This window comes from Electrona antarctica (genome assembly GCF_951216825.1).
Source record: "Electrona antarctica genome assembly, chromosome: 21".
NCBI classification, from domain to species: domain Eukaryota; kingdom Metazoa; phylum Chordata; class Actinopteri; order Myctophiformes; family Myctophidae; genus Electrona; species Electrona antarctica.
Window position 1 is genome coordinate 30,734,843 of NC_136802.1, and position 21,821 is coordinate 30,756,663.

The 21,821-nt window shown below is 42.6% G+C and overlaps 1 protein-coding gene across 1 annotated transcript in view; it reads right to left on the minus strand.

Annotated features, from left to right (window-relative positions):
• Positions 1-4,440: 4,440 nt before the first annotated feature.
• LOC306914438 (uncharacterized protein) overlaps positions 4,441-21,821 on the minus strand; it is a 38,668-nt gene continuing 21,287 nt past the window's right edge. Inside the window, exons 19-20 of the mRNA XM_079491455.1 lie at positions 8,324-8,414; positions 4,441-8,136 (exon numbers count right to left, since the gene is read on the minus strand). Of these exons, the coding sequence (XP_079347581.1) occupies positions 8,062-8,136; positions 8,324-8,414 (166 nt within the window). The 3' untranslated portion in view covers positions 4,441-8,061. The remainder of the gene's footprint in view (positions 8,137-8,323; positions 8,415-21,821) is intronic.

A 21,821-nucleotide genomic window follows, 5' to 3' on the forward strand; every position in this document is an offset into this window, starting at 1 on the left:
GTTGCTTAATTCTCTCACTAAAAACGGCAACACTGCTCCTAGGACAACATGGAGAGTCAACTTAATTCACAATGCTGCAGAGGGTCGCGTTACACTGGACCCCATGAAGGCAAAAGCAGTGTTGATTTCATCGACTAATACCATGACGAAAAATGTTTGTCGACTACCTTTTTTCACTGACGAAAACTAAATTAAAACTAAGCTATGATGACTAAAGCTAAGACTAAATATATTGACAATTTCGTCAACAAATAAAAACTACAGACTAAAATGTTAGGAAGTCACTAGTGGACAAGAGATCCAGTATAAGTCATTTTACACTTGGTTGCATGCTGAAAATAGCCAACCTAGATATTTTCACTTTGCAAAATCAGTCATTACGACGGCATCAAGGCCCGCCAAAATACATTTTAGTCGACTAAATCAACTGTAGATTTAGTCGAAGGGAGGCCTAGAAACACCATCAGAGCTGGGGGAGATGGCAGAGTGGACAGAAGGAAGTGGGAGAGACTTTGTTGCACTTTGTTGTTGCCATATAAATAAATAAATCAAATGAAAATAGTGTCTCTGTCGGGTGGCAACGTCCAGAAGTGTTGCTTTTCAGGATTCAAATTCAAAAGTAGCAGATGCACAAGCTAGAGTGCAGGACCAAACCGTGTGTGTGAAGCAGTTATGGAAAAAAAGGTGGTGTAAAGGTCCTTAAAGGCACTACAACATGCATTTTAAATGATTTTTTAATATTTAATATCATATTATTTATGTCCCTCAAATGTATTTCTAATGGTTTGAGCCTAAATCACCTATGCCAGCTTGGAAAATCAACAATGGCGGACATTGTAAACAAAGTGGAAATGCAAATTTGGAACTGAAGAATGAAGACGGGGAGGAATTATACAAACTAGGGTGATACAGATGACATCACGCGTACGACCAAATCAGTTGAGCTGTTCCTGAGAGCAATTTCCATAAAAGCCCCTATATGATGAGAAGGCCTGATTGTTCAAAATTGCATATTTGTGGGGATAGAAATTAGAAAACACATAAGGAAGCGCAAAAAACTATTTTTTCCACCGTTTTTTCTGAAAAACGCATCAGACTGCAAGGACTGTAAGACATAACCACAACCATGCTTTATGATGTTAACAGTGGTTCGCAAACCTTTTAGCTCGTTAACCAAAAGAGGAATTTGATCTCTCCCCGGGACCCAAATGAGTGAAAAAAATTATTAGTTATTTTCACTAGTTAGTCATTCCTATTTTTTTTTTAATGGAATTTCTTTGATATCATATTCATGTAGGAATGAATTGGAATTAAGAAACAAATATACACATATAAATATAAATATATATATTAGTTTTAATGTACCAATTTGGAAAACCTTCGTGTATTTATTTTGGAAACAGAAACTTGCGACCCATACAAATGGGTCCACGACTCCCGACCCCGACCGTCCACCCAGCGTGCATGATGCGAATGAATGACAGTCTGCTGCGCTGTGGGAAAACAAATGTCTGTGTGTGTGTGTGTGGGTGTGAGAGAGAGAGCTGATGAGTGACAAAGTAACAGGAGGAGAGATGGCTGGAGAGTTTCAGTAGCTCTGCTGTGCGTGTGTGCGTGCGTGCGTGCGTGCGTGTGTGCGTGCGTGCGTGCGTGCAACAAAGAGGAGAATGGGGGACGGAGAAAATGGAGTGACACGGGAAGAGAGAGATGATGAATAATGAACTATTTATCTTCCTTTTGAGCTCCCTGACATTCTCCCCGAGACACAGAGACAGACAAAGACGGACTGAGACAAATGGAGGGAGAGAGAGAGAGATAAAGTGTTACCGAACAACAAAGATAAAGACCACATGATAAATGGTTAAAGGACAATTCCACCCTCAGTACATCTTCGGCCATATATCATTGTCGCGGTCATGGCAGAGACCATCCATCTTCATATTACAGTTTCTTTTTGTAAACTAACACCGCCCGCAGCGACAAGAGAACGGGTCGGCGTCACACAAAAGCGTCAAAGTTTCGCGATGCGTTTCGACTCGAGTACTGTGGAAGATCTGCTGGTTTTGCCATTTCGTTTTATTTGAATCCTAAAAAGTAGGCTACCAGCTGTGCGTGTGCCATTTAACCCTAACCTTAAAAGTTAGGGTTAAAAGAGTTATACTTGACCATGCACTTAAAACCCCACCGTCCGTATTGTGTGGGGAAAGCTTTTGCAGAAAGTAGCTCACAACGTGTTGCAACGCAACATTCAGACCTGAGGCCGATTCCACAAATTACAAATACCATCCGAATCCTAACCGTTTCCTATATATACACACACACACACACACACACACACACGCACACACACACACACACACACACGCACACACACACGACAAAAGCTTTTTGTCATGCGCTGAAAGCTCCGTCGATTCTTCATCTCACACTGCTGTCTGACGTACAGCCAACTGGTGTCCCTTCAGAGTGGAGGAACATTAGCATTCATGTCCTGCACGCCACCCGTTTCCAATGCCATCCATGCATTGAAAGGGACCAAATCACGTTTAATCAGAGCGTTGAATGCTCTCAGTATAGCCGTCTATGCTGACCTACCAAGATCTCAGTAGGCTGCATTTTCTATGTGCGGTTGATCATGGCTACCAGCAGCCCGTTGTCAACTGACTCACGTGGCCGGTTAAGACCGATATGAGGTTAGGGGACTTACGTGGCAGGTTAAAACCGATACGAATTTAGACTGAGGTTAGGGTTAGTTAGTGTTGGGGTAAGTAATGTCAAACAACGCTGTCAAAACAGTAGCCGTGATCAACGCAGAATGTAGCCTCGATACCCAGGCTTTCATTTTTGTTCTTTACGGCTCAAAAAATGAAAGCTCATGGGGAAACGAGACATGTCCTTGTCTAGGAGTGGGAGTGAACTATAGTGCAGAGGGGCGTCGCTCTCAATGTAGTGACGTCAGTTTCATCCGCTGTTTTCTACCAGGGAGAACCAATGGTTCTCATGCACGCCCGGCGCCCGCCCCTCTAGACCAGAAAGCACGCTGGCTAGGCCAGGCCATGCAGAATGCAACCTACTGAGTTTCTCCAAAACATCAACTCAAAATATAACGTTTTGTGCTGGAGACGGTTGCGTTAGGTCAGTACTGCAGCATTCAATGCTCTGATAAAAGGTGATTTTGTCCCTTTCAATGCACTGATGACATTCGAACTCTTCTCCTTCAAAAGACATTAAAAAAGTGGGTCAGGGAATCATCTCTGTTAAGCCCGATTTACACTTACAGTAGTTGCGTGCTGGTGTCGTGCTCAGTATAATGGCTAAATATGTCTCGCACGATGAGACATTGTAGATTCAGAACGAATGGTGACTTAATTTAGGCCTGCCCGCTATCGATTGTTTTCTTAGCGATTATCACGTTTTTTGTGTGTGTATGTGTATATATATATATATATATATATATATATATATATATATATATATATAAATGTGTAACGAATCAATGAATGCAATAAATGTCATTAGATTTTCTTCATAATCATCTAATAGTTAGATTAAGCACAACCCCTTTTTATACTTGTCGTACGATGTATGACAAACAAGCTTGACAATCTATAATTTCATTTAAATCTATTCTTTTTTATGATCAATTAAACCAATTTAGGTGGATTACATGTTGCATCCCCTAACCTCATGTTCTATCGGTGGGAGGTGGCTCCGCTATCATGGTTGTACTTCCAATGTCAGTAACAATATTTAGATCATCGCTGTCAGGTGAACACTTCATATGTCCAAAACTGTTACTTTTCAGGATTCAAATTCAAAAACAGCAAAAGCAGCAGATCCACAAGCTCAAAATGTGATCAAGTGGGGCGTTCCATTTACAAATGGAACTGTTGCTTTGTCAATGGCGACTTTAAAGTATTGCATTAGCACATTTTACAACACGATGCCAGTTTGTAGTGAATCCTGCTGACGTGATGTGAAGACAGACACAGGAAGAGAGAGTTCATGTTAACATTACTGTGTTAAAACGCGTGGAACTAACTGGGTGATTGGTACTCCAGTGTGAACGACAAGCAAATGTTTCTCAGCGCTGGAGACACACGCACACACACACACACACACAACAGGAAACAGACACATTCTCTCTCTCTTTCTCTCTGTCTCTCTTCCACCCCCCCCCCCCCCCCCCCTCCAGACACACACACACGTTGGGGTCTCACTGTCTGTGCCTTTTGCCCCTCCGTTTCCTGTGTCAAAGAGGTGCTAGGTAACGAGAAAAGGGGAGGTTCTCTCACACTCAACATTCTCACACACCCACAGGCGCGCGCACGACACGCACACACTGGCATGCATATAAAAACACAGCCTCTTGAATTTGAGCTCAAACTTCGTGCAACTGCTAACACACGAATGATGAAGTGACCAAAAAAACAACAGGGCTCGTGAAAATAATGTTTTAATTAATCTCTTCATTTTTAGTATTATCTACAAAAATGCATTCCTACCGTTTCATTATTTGTTGAATGCATTGTACCCAGCGCCTGAAACCTTGCCATAAAAATCATTCAAATTAATAGAAAAAAAGAAAACTTGTGCTACATTATAAACACTGGTCCTATAATAACCCACAGTACTGTAGTGATATCCTGCTACAGTGCTTCTCAACCTGTGGGTCGGGGTCTCCACATGATTTTGGAGGGGTCCCAAGATGACAGTGAAGTGACAATTGAATTTAAGGACATGTAAGGCCTTTTTTAATACCCTTTTAAGAAAAAGAAAAAGACCATTAATGCATCAAAAGTGATCAACAACAAACTATACTATAAAAACTGTTCAAACATTGGCCAAATTGTCAAATAGGCAAACATTGTGAAGAACGTTCACAGCACCTAGATCTGCTATTTTCACAATGTTTAGTCTTGAACGGTCCCCGGTTCAAATAGGATTATTTTGTGGGTACGTCACGACCTGAAAAGGTTGAGAGCCACTGTTCTACTACACAGCAAAACCCTTCCATGAACCATAGCCTCCCTATATAATTCTAGGGGTGAACATTTGGCTAATTCAGCTCATCTACCAGCTCCCAACACTTGGCATGGTGACATGTGGTGAGCTCACCCCCTTTCACAGACAATATTTTGGGTGCAGAGTGACGGACGGTCTATTTTTGTGCTCATTTCTCCAACGTTGTGTCAATAACGTAAAGATTAGTGCAAAGTTCCTACAGGTGTCTTTAATGAGGACGGTGCTGGTTAAGATGCTGTTGTAAAAAAACAAACAAGATAAGTGGCTTTTTTGACAGCCTGATGGGCCAAATGTAACACAAAGGCGCGTTTCGCGCCTCCATGTTAAAACGACCATCTTCACACTCTGTGATTTAAGAAGAGAGGTGAGGCGAGGATAGGAGGTGGTTGGAGTGTGACCCTAAAAGGATTTGCACCCCTGCCATACAGTATAGAGTTTATACAATTCTCATTCAAAATATAAAACCAAAGAAAAAAACACTGTATGGCATTAAACTGTTCAAAGAATATGTGCTTTGGAAACAAAATGTTGAGTCTAACGGGACATGATGGAACATTACATTTGTCTAAAGCAGTGATTCCCAACCTGTGGATCGGGACCCACTGGGTGGCGGAGAAGGTTCCCAAATAATAATAATAATAGGCAAAACACTAAGATTTTAATTATAATATAACAAAGTGGCAACTGATCCAGAAAAGGTTCGGAACCACTGAGGGATTCTTAAGGGGCAGAGGACCAGGCACGTGCACACATAGGCATCAAAGGGGGCTTCAGCAGGAGTGCAGGGGTTGCACCTCAAAAAGAGCTGATCTACAAGCTCCCAACGAGTCACTATTTGCACATTCTTTGAGGGGCTAAAGTGCCCTTTTTAGGGTATTTCAGCCCCTGCCTCTTTAACGTTCTCTGCACGCCCCTGCAGAGGACAGACTGAAGGAAACCCTGCCAAACTCACATTTGTGGTCATAAGATGTGAATGAAAATAGCTGAACTATCCAGGCCAGGCCAATAATTCCGTCCTCCAGGCTATGGTGGCGCTCAACACGTTTCACAACCGTAAATCTCACTCTAAACCGATTGGAATAAATAACCTATTTTATAATTGGTCGTCGTTCGAAGCGACGTGTGAAAAGCGGCATGCATATGTAGAGGTTCCTGGTGAGTGAAATGGCTTCCAAACCTCACCTCCAGCAATGCGTTTCAACCGGAGAGAGGGTTTGCTGTGTGAGCTGCCATCTTTGATTCATTTGGGGTTCTTGACACACAAACAGGAAATGAGTAAACTGCCGTTGGGTTGGCTTCACGTTGTCACACCTCGGATTCCCCCCCCCCCCCCCCCCCCCGGCGGCTTTTCTGTCAAGCGATTATTATTTTTTAAATAATAAACATCTGTTTATGCCTTCTGGGAGAGCTTGTATATTATGTGTCCCCGTCTATCCTGATAGGGAAAACAAACGTATTAGTGGAACACAAGGTTTTTGATCAGCTTACGAATAAAGTGTTAGTAATAACATAACGATCAATAATATGTTATATTCTATCAAAGTAGTGAGCTAGAGTAGTTAGTTGTTTCTATCTTGTTCAACCAACATTTCACTTCCCGTATGAGAAAGTGACAAATTAATCCCAGATTCTCTTGATTCTTCAGTTATAACGGTGATTTAAAAAGAAAAAAAAAATCTCTTCATTGCATTTCACATTCTGGTTTGTATTTAGCTAGTTTCCCACCCCCCCCCCCAAGCTTTAAACTTCTCTTGCATGTGTTTGCTTCATTCTCATGCAACCTCGCGTTCTAAACCCGTGCCTGGGAGAGAGAACTGGACTGTTTATCCTATGGTCCTTTTGTTGGTACCGTTTACATGAGTAAAACATTTTATTTTTTTCCCCTAACGGTGTTTGGAGAAGTCCTATACAAACAGAAAAACGATATTTATTGTCATAAAGCATGCGTAATCATCTAGAACACAGTGCTTTTTGGGGTTTCTTTTTGTCTTTTTTTTTTGTCTTTCGTTTCTGCATGTTGTGTGCCTGGTATTTCCCAAGGCTTGGAGTCTGTTAGTGATTACCATTTAAAGGGGAGTCCAGCCTGCATGCCAGTGGCGCGGCCCCATTCCTGGGCTGTGGTGGCTTGGCTGGACTCTGAAGGTCAGGACAAGGTGAGAATATAAAGGCACAGTTTTGAACCACCATTACCCCCAACATTGACGCTTTTTTCAAAATCATTTTGGAATTAAAAAAAAAAAAGTGCCAAAATAGGGGAAAACAGGCAGTGTTATTTTGTCACGCGACAAATATGCAGGGCTTAAATGGTTTCAACGAGGCCACCAGCACCGGTTGTATCCGGTATAGGAGAGATGGTGAGAGAGAGAGACGGTATCTTTGAGAACGGAAACATATCAATGTAAACTACATATCAATGCAAACTGGACCATACTGTGTGTCCTGGATTACAGCAATGTATATGTGTGTGTGTGTGTGTGTGTGTGTGTGTGTGTGTGTGTGTGTGTGTGTGTGTGTGTGGCGATTTTTAAAGCCACGATTCCTTAAAACTTAGACGTTATCTGGCTGCATTGAAGTGTGATTCAACTTTTCATGGTTTATATTGTTTATCATTATTTAAAAAAAGCAAAGTTACTTGGGTAACTTGCAAAAATCGGAATATTGAATCGCATCAATCGTTGAATCGCAGATTCGCAATGCAATTAAGAATCACAATATAAATCAAATCGGCACCCTGGGTATCAAGATTGTTTCGATTCGGGAGGAAAGTGATTCGTCCTAGGGTGTGTGTGTGTGTGTGTGCGTGCGTGCGTGCACGCCTGCGTGTGTGTGCCTTGTACAAGGACACCTCATGTGAAAGTGGACCTTGAAGAAAGTCCTTCCTGGATTCATTAACTTTAATGAAATGTAATGGATGTTCTTTGCTGGATGGACTTCAGATGTGTCTGATGGTGAAAAGCAGCAGTATGAGTGACTTGAGCCTTAGGCTACTTTCACTTCTCTCTCTCTCTCTTATACGCTCAGTGCGTCGGTCCTTCTTCAGTCCACCAGTGACTTGAGGTCAGGCAACCCCTTCAGCTCTAGATCCAACAGCATCTGTCCATAGGCTTTACCCTGTGGGTGGGGGGGGGAGAGGGAGCGAGAGAGAGAGAGAGAGAGAGAGAGAGAGAGAGAGAGAGAGAGAGAGAGAGGTGGTTATAGAAAGACGAAGTGATAAAGGTAACTATTAAGTAAGGTAAGTAAGTAAGGTTAAGGGATTCCTGGGTTGAGAAACAGCGTATAGTGTGTGTGTCTGTCTTACCTGAGGGTCACTGCGGAGAGAGGCCACACCTCCTCCCCCGAGAGAACTCTGCAAGACGAAGTTCAGCCCATGGACGCCTGGGAGAGTGTATCTATAACACACACACAGTATACATTTAATTATCCATGCCATCAATACAACTGGTTCTATACACACACAGAATAAGTCTGCACATGCACGCACACACGCACTCACACAGCTTGCCAACACATGTGCCAGTACTGAATTTAACTGCAGTGGCTTACTCTCTGTGTGTGTGCGTATCTGTGTGTGTGTGTGTGTGTGTGTGTGAGTGTGTGTGTGTGTGTGTGTGTGTGTGTGTGTGTGTGTGTGTGTGTGTGTGTGTGTGTGTGTGTGTGTGCGTATCTGGTGTGTTTATGTGCAAGGTCACAGTGAGTTTACCATTTGCATGTGGTTTAGAAACAGCATGTGGGTGTGTGTGCGAGGGTGTGCGTGCAAGGTCATAATTACAATAAAGTTTCAATGTGGTTTTAGAAGCAAGATGCGGCTGGGTTGTGTGTAGTGATGGGAGAAGTACGCACATTTTTTAAAAGGTAAAAGTATCAATACAATATAGAAATACTATAATATATGTTACGAGCAAAAGTTTGGTATTCAAATTTGACTTGAGTAAAAGTACAAAAGCATTGGTATCAAAATGTACCAATAGTAAAAGTAATTATGCAGAATGTGCCATTTCACAAGTTCGAAATGTACAGTATAAAGAAAATCTTGTGAAAATCTACAAGCCTACAACAGCAAAGCGACACATTGTAAGCTTGTAAGTAGATCAGCTATTTTCAAATAGCAGAGGTATACTGTAGGACTGAAGTGGTTAATGAATGTATATTTTGTAATAATAATCTAAATCTACAAAGTAACGTAGTAACTACATTTTTTAAATAATTGTAGTGGAGTAAAAAGTACACTATTTGTCTCTGAAATGTATCGAGGAAAAGTATAGTATTGAGCATTGGATATCTCCAGTAAAGTAAAAATGATAATTAAGTACAGTACTTGGATAAATGTACATTTACTTTCCACCACTGTCTTCCGTGAGCACACGTGCATGTGTGGGTGTGTGTGTGTGTGTTCAGTATGTGCGTGCGTGTGTGTGTGTGTGTGTGTGTGCATGCGTAGGGGAATTGGCTGCTTTCATGTTTAATGTGGTTTGGAAGTGAGTCTTTAGAAGTATTCAAGTGTGTGTGTGTGTGTGTGTGTGTGTGTGTGTGTGTGAGTGTGTGTGTGTGTGTGTGTGTGTGTGGGGGGCTGGGAAGTAGTGAATTGGCTGTAGGCCTATCTGTGAGTATGTGTCTGTATACGTATGTGTGTGTGTGTGTGTGTGTGTGTGTGTGTGTGTGTGTGTGAGTGCATGTGTGGGTGCGTGCGTGCGTGTGTGCGTACATGCGTGCGTGCGCATACCGTATGTTGGCGTGTGCGGACGGACACACACGCGCATGTGTGTGCGTGCGTTATGTTGGTGTGTGTATTCAGTATGCACACTCATAAACCGATACAGAATGTGTGTGTGTGTGTGTGCACCCTGCCGTGTTAACTAGCGGTCTGTGGGTGGACTAATGAGCGTCTCTCTCAGCAGGAGACGATGCGAGGGTGTGAGAGCAGACACGGATCAGCCAACTTTACAACATCTTCTTCACACACACACACACACACACACACGTCACACACACACACACACACACACACACACACACACACACACACACACACACACACACACACACACACACACACACACACACACACACACACACACACACACACACACACACACACACACACACACACACACACACACACACACACACACACACAAACACTGACTGAACACACACACACACACAACCACACAACACTGACTGAACAGTAGTTGTTGTTTTTTGTAAATGAACTGATCATACTACACAGCGTCACACAAGAGCATCAAAAGCAACAGATCCACAAGCTCGCGGCGCCTTTTCGAACTTGTGGATCTGTTGCTATTGAACTGGAATCCTGAAAAGTAACAATTTTGGCCATAATGAGGTTTCCACCCGGCAGAGACGACATGTATGGCGTGGAAGTGGACAGCCGTTCAGGAGACGAGGCCCTCGCGGCTCGTCTTAGAAATTATATCTATTTCACACAATTGTCAGTTTAACAACAGACAGTATTAACATTGTAATGTAATGCAATATGATATAACCTTTATATTTTTATTTTACGTTATTGTGTGTCTGTTTTGGTCCTGTATTTCAGTCTTTTTTATTTACTTATTTTCCCAAGGCGTTCTTAATGTATTGTATGCTTATGTGTAGTCTAGTGGTGTATATATGTATGTTGCTATGTCTTGTTGTGTGTAAAAAAAACCAATAAAAACAATTTAATAATAATAACAACAGACAGTATTGTGAAACTATAGCCAATAGTATCAAAAATGTCAGATCTACAAGTGCAAAGCGAGCCGATTTTCTTTTTAAAACATAAATATAGTGGGTATGGTATGCAATAATGCACATGCATAAAGTTAATTGAAAAATCGAGTGGCAAAGTGAGTGGCAGATCGAGTGGCAAAGTGACTTTAACGTCGTTTAACGTCGTTAAAAAAACTTTTCTGTTTGGATGTATGGGCTGTCAAGGCCAGAAAGTCGTTTTTTGCCACTTAGTAGCATAACTTCCAGGAATGATGATGATGTCACGCGCATACCCTCTATTCTCGTGCCATGGCACATACTCATTTAGCCCATTTTGGGCGGGAACCCCTTTTGGTGTTTTAAGCATTATGTTATACTTTAGCTATTGGAAAATAGCAGATCTACAAGCTCATAGCGCGGCGGAGTGCCGCGCTAGGAGCTTGTAGGTCTGCTATTTTTGAAAAATCGTGAAAATGTGGCGCAAATCTTTGAATATATATTCCTTCAGAGTGAACGTTTTTAACTCATATCTTTGCTTCTGGGGGGTCCCTGGAACAACATATATTCAGATGGCGGTCGGCGGCCAACTACATATATTTTTTGGGGGTCCTTTACATGAAAATGTTTGAGAACGACAAGAGTGTGTGATGAGTACCACCGCTAGAGGCAGCACCATTTCTTCAGAAAAGGACGGAATGGTGTGAACAGTGTCTACCCCGACTGTGGCCTCGTAGCCAAGGGTCCCGAAATATGATCGGGATTTTTCCAACGAATAATGACTCAGTGAGAGTCACTGCTGAGCATTTACCACCACCACCACAGAGTCACTGATTAATCGCCCCCCAAATGAGATTTTTATATTGCTACATATTCACATACACTAACACAGAACATCTGACTCCTGTCTCAGATTCTGATTATCCCATTCAGGACGGGAACACCTTTTGGTGTTATTAAGCATTATGTTATACTTTAGCTATTGAAAAATAGCAGATCTACAACGGTGCCGCGCTATGAGCTTGTAGATCTGATATATATATTTTTTTAATCTTGAAAATGTGTGCAAAACTTTGAATATTTCCAGGGGGGGTCCCTGGAAAAACATATTTTCAGATTGGTGTCCACGGCCAAATACAGATAATTCTGGGGGTCCTCGACATGAAAAAGGTCGAGCACCGCTGACATGGAAACATAGGTTTTTCAGAAGACATTTGCAGAATCGGCCTCAGGTCTTAAAGGGTTAAAGCTGGGGGCGGGGTGACCCCAGGGACCCCCTGTGATGTCACTGTAACCACAGTGTCTTCGTGACTTCGTGACATCAGCCCGACACTTTACAGATTAAAATTGGTCATGTTATACAGCTTGGGTATAATCTTTATGACTTTTATAATGTGTACTGTATATCGTGGAAATAAGTCCCATTTTAATGGTAGGGTTATGGTTTGCTGGTGAGGCGAGGCGTGCTGCGACATCTTTACTGATCAGCCTGTGGTTATTTTTTGACCCAACTAGAACATCCCAGGGGGTTTCTTTACAGGGTGACTATTGGTGGCGTGTTCACCAAAAGCATTCGTTTCTTGTTTTTGTGTTAAGACCTGACATCGAAATAAAAAAAAAGTCGTCTAAATCCTGACAGTTTTCTGAAATACCCGTTTCTAGGCCTATATCACTCAATATTTCATGTCAAGGAGCCCAAAAATTACGTGTAATTTTCCACCGACCCCCATCTCAAAATATGTTGTTCCAGGGGAACCCCCAGAAGCAAATATATGAGTTAAAATCGGTCGCTCTGAAAGAATATATATTCCAAGGTTTGCGCAAAACATTTTCACGATCTTTCAAAAATAGCAGACCTACAAGCTCGTAGCGCGGCACCGAGTGAGCTTGTAGAACTGCTATTTTTCAATAGCTAAAGTATAACATAATGCTTAAAACACCAAAAGGGGTGCCCGCCTCAGAATGGGTTAAGAGGCAAAACAGCAGACTCTTATTTGTTGATTTTCTGATCCGGTCTGGAGAGAATCTGTGGCTGACACCAGACGTTACACTAGAATGGAACAGAGCCTTAATTAGTTAGCATAATTGGTAACACCTGTGCAGGAAGTAAGGAAGAGGCCCGGGTTTCTTTCCAATATGGCTGCTGTGCATGGGATGGTTGAAAAATGAGCTATGAGCTTGTAGACCTGCTATTTTTCATTAGCTAAAGTATAACATAAATGCAAATTTAAACACCAAAAGGGGTTTCCCGTCCTGACGAGGTTAAAGGGTGCCCAAAAAGGTAGATCGCGATCTACCAGTAGATCACAAAGGCTGTGCAGGTAATCACATGACATGTCCCTAAAGAATATTTAATTGAAATATTGATATATTTTGTTTTCAAGTGTACAAACGTCGGTAGAAGTACAAAAAAAAAAAAAAAAAAAGGACTTATTCCACCCCCCCAACCCCTAGCCTGGCTAATAAGCCAGACTCAAATCACACTGTCGTGTGGTATTTGAGTCTGGAGATGCTGTGTATGGATCTTCTGTGTATGGATTTTGTTTCCCGGGGGGCGGGTTCAAACATTTTCTCTTTGACGCAATTGGTCAGAGCTACTGTCAGTCAAAGGTCTCAAGCATTGAACGTCACTGTACCAAAGCCCGCCCATATTGCATACCGTGTCCCGATTGGCCACACCAGTTCTCTGGTGTAGGAAATGGGCGTACAATTGAGCCTCTCCAGACCGTTAATCTGCCGGCAGGCAATTTTTTTTTGCCAACGGCTGATTCGGTCTGGCTTATTAGCCAGGCTACCCAACAACCCCCACCCTCCATTTCCCATTCCAAGTGCATTTGTCTTATAATGTACCACCAAAAAATTGCTGATCTCTACAAGCTCACAACGCACCTGGTTGCGATGCGCTGTGAGCTCGTGAGATCAGCTATTTTCCACATGGATGTTTGGCCTGCTATGACATCCACAGAACAGGGATAATGGGGTTCATGTGGTTACTCTGGGGGTTTGTCATTCGTCACTGTGGTATTTGACTATTTGTTAAGACTCAAGAGTCAGCCAGCTGGCTGGTCTGAGGTCTGTGGTTGTGTCTGTGAAATGTGCTCATCATCATACCGGATACATTGGTTCCAGTGAAGTCCCAACATCTTGATGTTGGGACATCAGTACTGTACAGTACAGTACAGTACAGTACAGTACAGTACAGTACAGTACAGGCGGTCAGTAGTGCTTCCATATTCAAATGAATATTCAAACAATCGAATATTTTAAATTAAGATTCAAATTAAAAAAAAAAAATTGCTGTGTGAGTTCTGCAGGTGAGACTCTGTGCCACGTAAACTAAAACATTATACAAAAATTAGGCTATTAAGATAATTATGAATCATTCATTTGATCTCGCAAGAGAGTGCATTTCACAGCACCAACCGTGGCCCATACAGGACCGGACCATATAGATAAAGAAAGAGAAAGTTTTACAGCATATTATTCTGCAATATTCATATCATATTCATATTAAAATCATATAAATTCGACATTAAAAATCATTCGAAATTTTTTCGAATACATGTGGTGTTTTAAAACGAATATTCAAATATCATTTTTGGCCAATTCTGGCAGCACTAGCGGTCAGGAGGTAGAGGAAGGTTCTCGCCGGTTCGAATTAGTCTCTCCCCGAGTTATCAAGACACTGAAGCCCTATCAACTGCTTCCGATGAGCAGGTTGGCGCCTTGCATGGGTTTGTGTGTAAGGACAATATACGGCAACCTTCCCCGTGTTTCTTCACTAGTCCGATCCATTAGAACACAGTTTGTCGGCCACTGCTATAGAGCTGATCATGAGGTTATATCTTCCCTTCTTCTCTGGAGTCCTGCCTCAAAGCAGACCAGAGGTAGAAAACTGTCGTTCCCCGATGTCATCGCACATACATATATATATATATATATATATATATATATATATATATATATATATATATATATATATATATATATATAGGGACACATGCATCAGTAAGCAGGAACTGGGGATGGCAAAGAAGGACCGGGAAGTCTGGCGTGGCATTGTGAAATCCATGATCTCGACCACGGTCGAACAATTATGATGATGAAGAGTAAGCACATGTTGCACGGCAGACTTCAATGTTCTCAGTACAGGGAATCCAAATGAGCGTGCGTGCGTGCGTAAGTCTTTGAATGATTAAACCAAACCACACCTAATCAGTAATCACTGAGGGTTGCGTGCCATGCTGCCTTTGTGTGTGCGTGCGTGTGCGTGCGTATACGTGCGCGCGTTGCACTGTGTGTTTATTTGTACTCCGAGAGGAAGAGTAGGAATGGCATTACCGACCGGTGTATAACAGAAGTGCGCACGCACGGGCGCACGCATGCACACACACTCTCTCTCCCTTTGTGGCCATAGTATGTCTTTCTTTCTTTCTGCATATCTGCCGTAATGTCTACCCCAGCTAAGTCCAGCCATTTAGCCACCTTCTTTTAGACCTGATGCCATGTTTCTGTGTCAGTGGTGCTCAACCGTTTTCATGTCAAGGACCCCCAGAATTATCTGAATTTGGACACGGACGCCCATGTGAAATTATGTTGTTCCAGGGACCCTCCCAGAAGCAAAGATTTGAGTTAAAAACGTTTGGCTCTGAAGGAATATATATTCAAAGATTTGCGCCACATTTTCACGATTAAAAACAAATAGCAGATCTACAAGCTGTGCCGTGCTACGAGCTTGTAGATCTGCTATTTTTCAATAGCTAAAGTATAACATAATATGCTTCAAACACCAAAAGGGGTTCCCGTCCTGAATGGGTTAAAAAAACAAAACTAAAACAACGTAAAGTATTAAAAAGCACTTCGACAAAAACCTCCTAACTCCACTTGAGCTGGATGTTTTTTTTCATTTCCTGAAAACTAAACATTTTGGAGTTGGGTGGTTTCTTCCAGACAGCAGAGATATCCTTTCCACTTTCTCCCCATGTCACCCCGTCCCTCTCCCTGTGTCCATGTGCATGTGCGTGTGCATGTGCAATTGTGCATGTGCATGTGCGTGTGCGTGCGTGCGTGCATACGACCGTGAGCACGTATTGTATGTACTGTACAGTATGTGCCAATCATTATCCCTCAGGTGTGGCCTGTCTGCACACATTGGGGGCAATAAACAATAAAATGGCCCCATACATTGGAACAACGTATTGCTGTAGTTTAGACCTCAGTAGATATGTTGCCCGCCTCATGACCCCGCCTTCTCAGGCTAAATGAGGATAAAACAGAAGTTCCCATAATTGGTTCTAGTGAACAGAAAGAATCAATAAGAAATAGAAGCGTTAACCTGGCTGTAAAAAACTAAAAAGTAACACTACAGTTAGGGGGATTATTATTGACTATGAATTTAATTTTATTACGCACATTGAAGGACAACTTTGTTTTTTGTTTTTCAACCAAGGTTCATGTTTTAGGTTGTCATTAGAGAAAGTAATAGATGAGTGTTGTTTTTTTTTAACCCATTTTGGCCCGATGTTGAAATTCAAAAAATGTCTTCAAACTCCTGATTTTTTTCCCTGAAAAACCTTGTTTGCTCAATATGTCAAGGACCCCACAAATTATATGTAATATGCCTCCGCCCCCCCATCTGAAAATATGTTGTTCCAGGGACCTCCCCAGAAGCAAAGATTTGAGTTAAAATGTTCACTCTGTAATAATATATATTCAAATATTTGAGGCACATTTTCACGATTAAAAAAAAATAGCAGACCTACAGTACAAGTTGTAGATCTGCTATTTTTCAATAGCTAAAGTATAACAGAATGCTTTAAAACACCACAAGGGGTTCCACCCGAAATGGGTTAACCTATCTATCGTTAGACGATGCAAAAAAAAAAAAAAAAAAAAAAAACGTTCAACCACGCTTTTTTTTCTCTCGACTTGATTACCACAATGCATCTTTTTCTGGACCTGCCAAAGAAAACAACAGACTACAGGCTACAACTTGTTCAGAATGTGACAGCCAGAGTTTGAACTAAAACTAAAGATGAGAGAAGATATGCCTCCAGTTTTAGCCTCTTTACATCGGCTCACGTCTGTCTAAAAAAAATGGCAACAAATAAATACGGTGAAGTAGCTTTCTTGGCCGACGGCGTGGCACAAACTCTCACTATACCTTCAACAGGCAGCCTCTGTAGACATCTTTAAAGCACAGCTCAAGACCTACTTCTTCACTCTTGCTTTTAGTTGAGCTTTTATTAGCCTTATTCACTGCTATTATTTTAATGTTGTGTCTCACACACACACACACACACACACACGCACACGCACACGCACACGGATAGATCTGTCTCTGCTTTCCATCACTGACAGCAGAGAGATATCCTGGCCAGATAGTATTCTTATCTACTCTGGCCCCAGCGGCAATGTGGGAATTAAATCTCCACAGAAGCAAGCAACCAAGCACGCGCACACTTGTCTAGGGGGTCAATTTGACTTCATTGACTTAAAGAGGATCTGTTAAGGTGATTATTAGTGGGTATCTGGCCTAATTCTACTCTAAGCGCATGGTTGATGGTGTTCTTCTGTGTACGAGTGAAATGAATTCTGTTGGATGTTTGTCCCCAACGGGTATGATGGCTGCGTGGATTCCATATTATGCAACACAATGGGTTGGATGAAACAATATTTTAAGATTTGACTTGGAATTTGAAAATGATAAAATGTTCAGCTTTATATTCTGTGTACGTCCGTCTGTCTATTTGTGAACAGATAATCTCTGGCAAACTGCCGGGCTGATCGGCGTGAAACTTTGCAGGCACACTCCCAGTAGGCCAAGGAAGAACTCTTCAACCTCACATGTGGCTCGATAACAGGCCAACTAACGTTTTGGCCTAGAACTCTTTTCTATAGATTCCATGATGCAACTCCTCAAACTGAACACGCCATTCCCCACACTTTTTGACTTTCCAAAACTAGTGCAAAGTCACGGGACACGACACCTTTGTGGTCACGTGATCACGATGTTATATCCGTCAGCTTTTTCAGATTCCATTCTGATTGACAAAACCACCACACAAGTCATCAATCAACGCAGCATCCAATTGACGTGACACTCAGAGCAGTGGTTCCCAAAGTGGGTTCCGGGGACCCTCAGGGGTCCTTGGGGGAGTTCCAGGGGGTCCCCACCTAAATGATAGTTTGGAACCAAATGGACCCTTATGGGTCTGTAACTCTGAGAGTGTTCAGAGAAATGGACCCTCTCAGAGTTACATTAACATTGATTTTACAATATAAATCGGGGGTCCCAGAGATAGAAATGCCATTAAATGGGGGTCTGTAGACTAATTATGCATGTCAAGCTGGGGGTCTTTGAAATTAAACGGGTTGAGAATCACTGTTAGAGCCGTCAAAATCTTCCCTTATGGAGGTCCTTGGTATATATTTTTCAAATGGGGGTCCGCGGGCTAATTAGTGTCAAAGACCAGACAGTGGCCTTATGTTTAGAGTGTCCGCCCTGAAACTGGGAGGTTGGGGTTCGATCCCTGGCCGGGTCATACCAAAGCCTCCCTGCTTGGCACTCAGCATCAAAGGGTTGGATTGGGGGGTCAAATCAACTAATGAAATGATTCCCGAGCGCGGCACAGCTGCAGCTCACCGCTCCTTGGCTGCGGCTCACCGCTTCAAGAGATGGGTCAACTGCGGAGAACAAATTTCACTGCAGTGTGTGACAAATAGTACGACTTTGACTTGAATTTGGGGGTCCTTGACATGAAAACGTTATGAGAACCACTGAGCACACTCCTATAGTAGGCCAGGGAAGAACCCCCCTCCCCCTACAGAGGCGATAACAGCTTGCAAGACAGCCCTGGGTAGGCGATCCGAGGTGGCAGGGAACTGATCTGCTCAGAGAAGCGCACCTTTCTAGGTATTAAGGCTCATTCATAGTCTGGATTTTCGGTGGTGAGGTGACCAACGAACTACAACATGACGTCACGAGCGGCGGTGAAGAGAAAACCACTGCCACCGCCCCAGCCCTTCTCTCTGTTTTTACTCACCACCGCTCAACGTTATTTCAGCTCTGGTGGTGACCTCACCACCGAAAATCCAGACTATGAATGAGCCTTTAGTCTGATGCAGTGTGTTTTCCGACTGCAGTTTTGATTGTAAAGGGTTTGTTTCGTATAGTTTGTGAGCCAGAAGGGAGAAGATTCTACTAGGACGTACTGTATGGAGCATTGTGGCCAGGGTGTTTTTTGGGAAAGGTTTGAAAAAGACTTCCCGTGTTCCCGTGAGAGCATGTGTTTTCCTGACATCTGGGGCATTTTTTTTGGGGGGGGGGAATCATGATATTAACCCATTTTGGGCAGGAACCCTTTTGGTGTTAGCATTATGTTATGCTTTAGCTATTGAAAAATAGCAGATCTACAAGCTCATAGCGCGCCACCGAGTGGCGCGCTACGAGCTTGTAGGTCTGCTATTTTTGAAAAATCGAAGAATGACTGACATAGAAACACAGCTTTTTCAGAAAACTGTCAGGATTTAGAAGACATTTGCAGAATCGTTCCCAGGTCAAAATGGGTTAAGCCATTTTCTCTCCGGGGTGCTGCACATTGAGCGTTTCATTTTGAATGCCGTCTGGACCACACGCTTCCCTTGGCCGCGTGTCGCGTTGTCTGTGCGGTCAATTCCTCCCAAGTAATTGGGAAATCAAGGGGGGGTTTTGGCTGTTATCTCAGAGATAATTGTGTGTTCATCCCTGTCTGTCTGTCGGTCTGGCTGACTTTCCGCAGCTATCATCTCACAAATTACTTGGCGGCAAGTGGTGGGAAAAGGAATCACATTTTTACTACTTGGGTTAAAGTATCAATACTGCAATATAGAAATACTCACGAAAAGTCTGGATTTCAAAATGTACTTAAGCTCAAACGGTACATTATAAGTATATGTTGATGCTTTTGTACTTTTATTCAAGCGCAGACACGTCAAAGTTGGACATATGTCAAGGTCCGATACAGCATCACCCCCAAAACTAATCAGATTTCAACTGGGGACCAGCAAAAAAAAATCTGATCTGAACTGGGGACTTGAGGCATTACATTACATTTGAAAAAATAGTTGCTGTAGATACCATATTTTCACAATGACTGCCTACTATAACATTTTACCATTCAGCCAATGTTTGACCATTTTGTAAAGTGTAATTGTTGATTACTTGTGTGACTCAGTAATGGTCTCTTTATTTTAGAAGTATTACAAAGGTCTTAAATGTAAACTCTTTAGAAATGTGCAGTATACACTAATGGCTTGTTTTACTGTTGATTGAGAAAACAATGCTCCCCATTCAGGACGGGAACCCCTTTTGGTGTTTTTAGCATTATGTTATACTGTAGCTATTGAAAAATCGTGAAAATGTGGCACAAATCTTTGCTTCTGGGAGGTCCCTGGAAAAACATATTTTCAGATGGAGGTCAGCGGTCAAATACAGATAATTCTGGGTGTCCTTGACATGAAATAGTTTGAGAATCACTGACATAGGTTTTTCAGAAAACTGTTAGGATTTAGAAGCAATTGTTTTTTAATCGGAGCAATTTTTTTATTTAATCGGCCTCAGGTCTAAATGGGTTTGGCTACCAAATAATAGTGTCACGTTTGTCATCATGTGCTCTGGTTGCCCCATAGGGATGTAAATGACATTACATTCTTCCGCCCATTGCTCTGTGCCTTTTTCCCTTTTCTCCTTCTGTACATAATATAGTGTTTTGTATTTGCTGATGACATGTATTATTGCGTTGATTTGTGTTTTCCTACCCTAAGACGTTTTTTGGTGTTATCGCCTTAACACCCCGATCGCCCAGGACGAAGACGGAGGTTATTTATATCAAAACCGATCGCTCCACGGCCTGGGAGCGCCTGTTGCGCAACATTCGACGTTGCGTAAAAGTGGGACGTCATCGAAAATGTTCCCCCCTGTTTTGCCGAAAAGACCGAAAATCAATTAATAAAATATTTAATAACTTGATCTAAATCATCCCGTGCAATTCTAAGAAAAGATCATGTCTTAGACGGCCCACTGCGCTCCCGTCGCTAGTCGCGGTAGATTTAATCATACCTCCCGTTGTTGTCGATCGGCTCTAGAGTGTTTTGGCTACATTTAGCTGCTACAGCCACATCCGGGATAACATCCGGTCCGTCGGTAAAACTGCTCTGCTACTATAAATCGCCGGGCGCTATGATTTAATGGATTAAATAACCCCGGGCAATCGGAGTGTTAATGTCTGACTGTGCCGACATTACATTTGTGACTACAATTTCGCAGACACACGAACACACGCGTACTCACGCACTCACGCATGCACACAGAAAGGTTAAGCGTGCGGCGTAGGCTTTGAATTGTTTCTTCTTTCCGTTGTAGAGTTGTTTTCCTCATGCATTGATCTGAAACAATTAGACCGATTGGCATGTCTTTGAGGACAGATTTTCGCACAATGTGTTGCGCAGATGTCGGGCCTTTTGGATCATGTAATGCTCGCGGTTTGCTTTGTGTGTCGAAACTTGTTCCACATACCCGAATTAAACCATTCAAACCGGGAAGGCATCCGTTGTCAGCGTTGGCTATTGAAAAAATATCAGATGTACAAGCTCACGGCGTGTCTCTTTGTGCTGCGTGGAAGGCTTGTACATTTGCTATTTTTTTTGTACATTTTTGGAAAGCATTTTGTACAACCGACCTCAGGTCTAAATGTGTTAATTTGATTTCTCTGTGTCTGTCTCTCTCTCTCTCTGTGTGTCTCACTCTCTCTCTGTCTCTCTCTCTCTCTCTGTGTGTCTCACTCTCTCTCTCTGTGTCTCTCTCTCTCTCTCTCTGTGTGTCTCACTCTCTCTCTCTGTGTGTCTCACTCTCTCTCTGTGTCTCTCTCTCTCTCTCTCTGTGTCTGTCTCACTCTCTCTCTCTGTGTCTGTCTCTCTCTCTCTCTCTCTCTCTCTCTCTCTCTCTCTCTCTCTCTCTCTCTCTCTCTCTCTCTCTCTCTCTCTCTCTCTGTGTCTGTCTCTCTCTGTGTCTGTCTCTCTCTCTCTCTCTCTCTCTCTCTCTCCGTGTG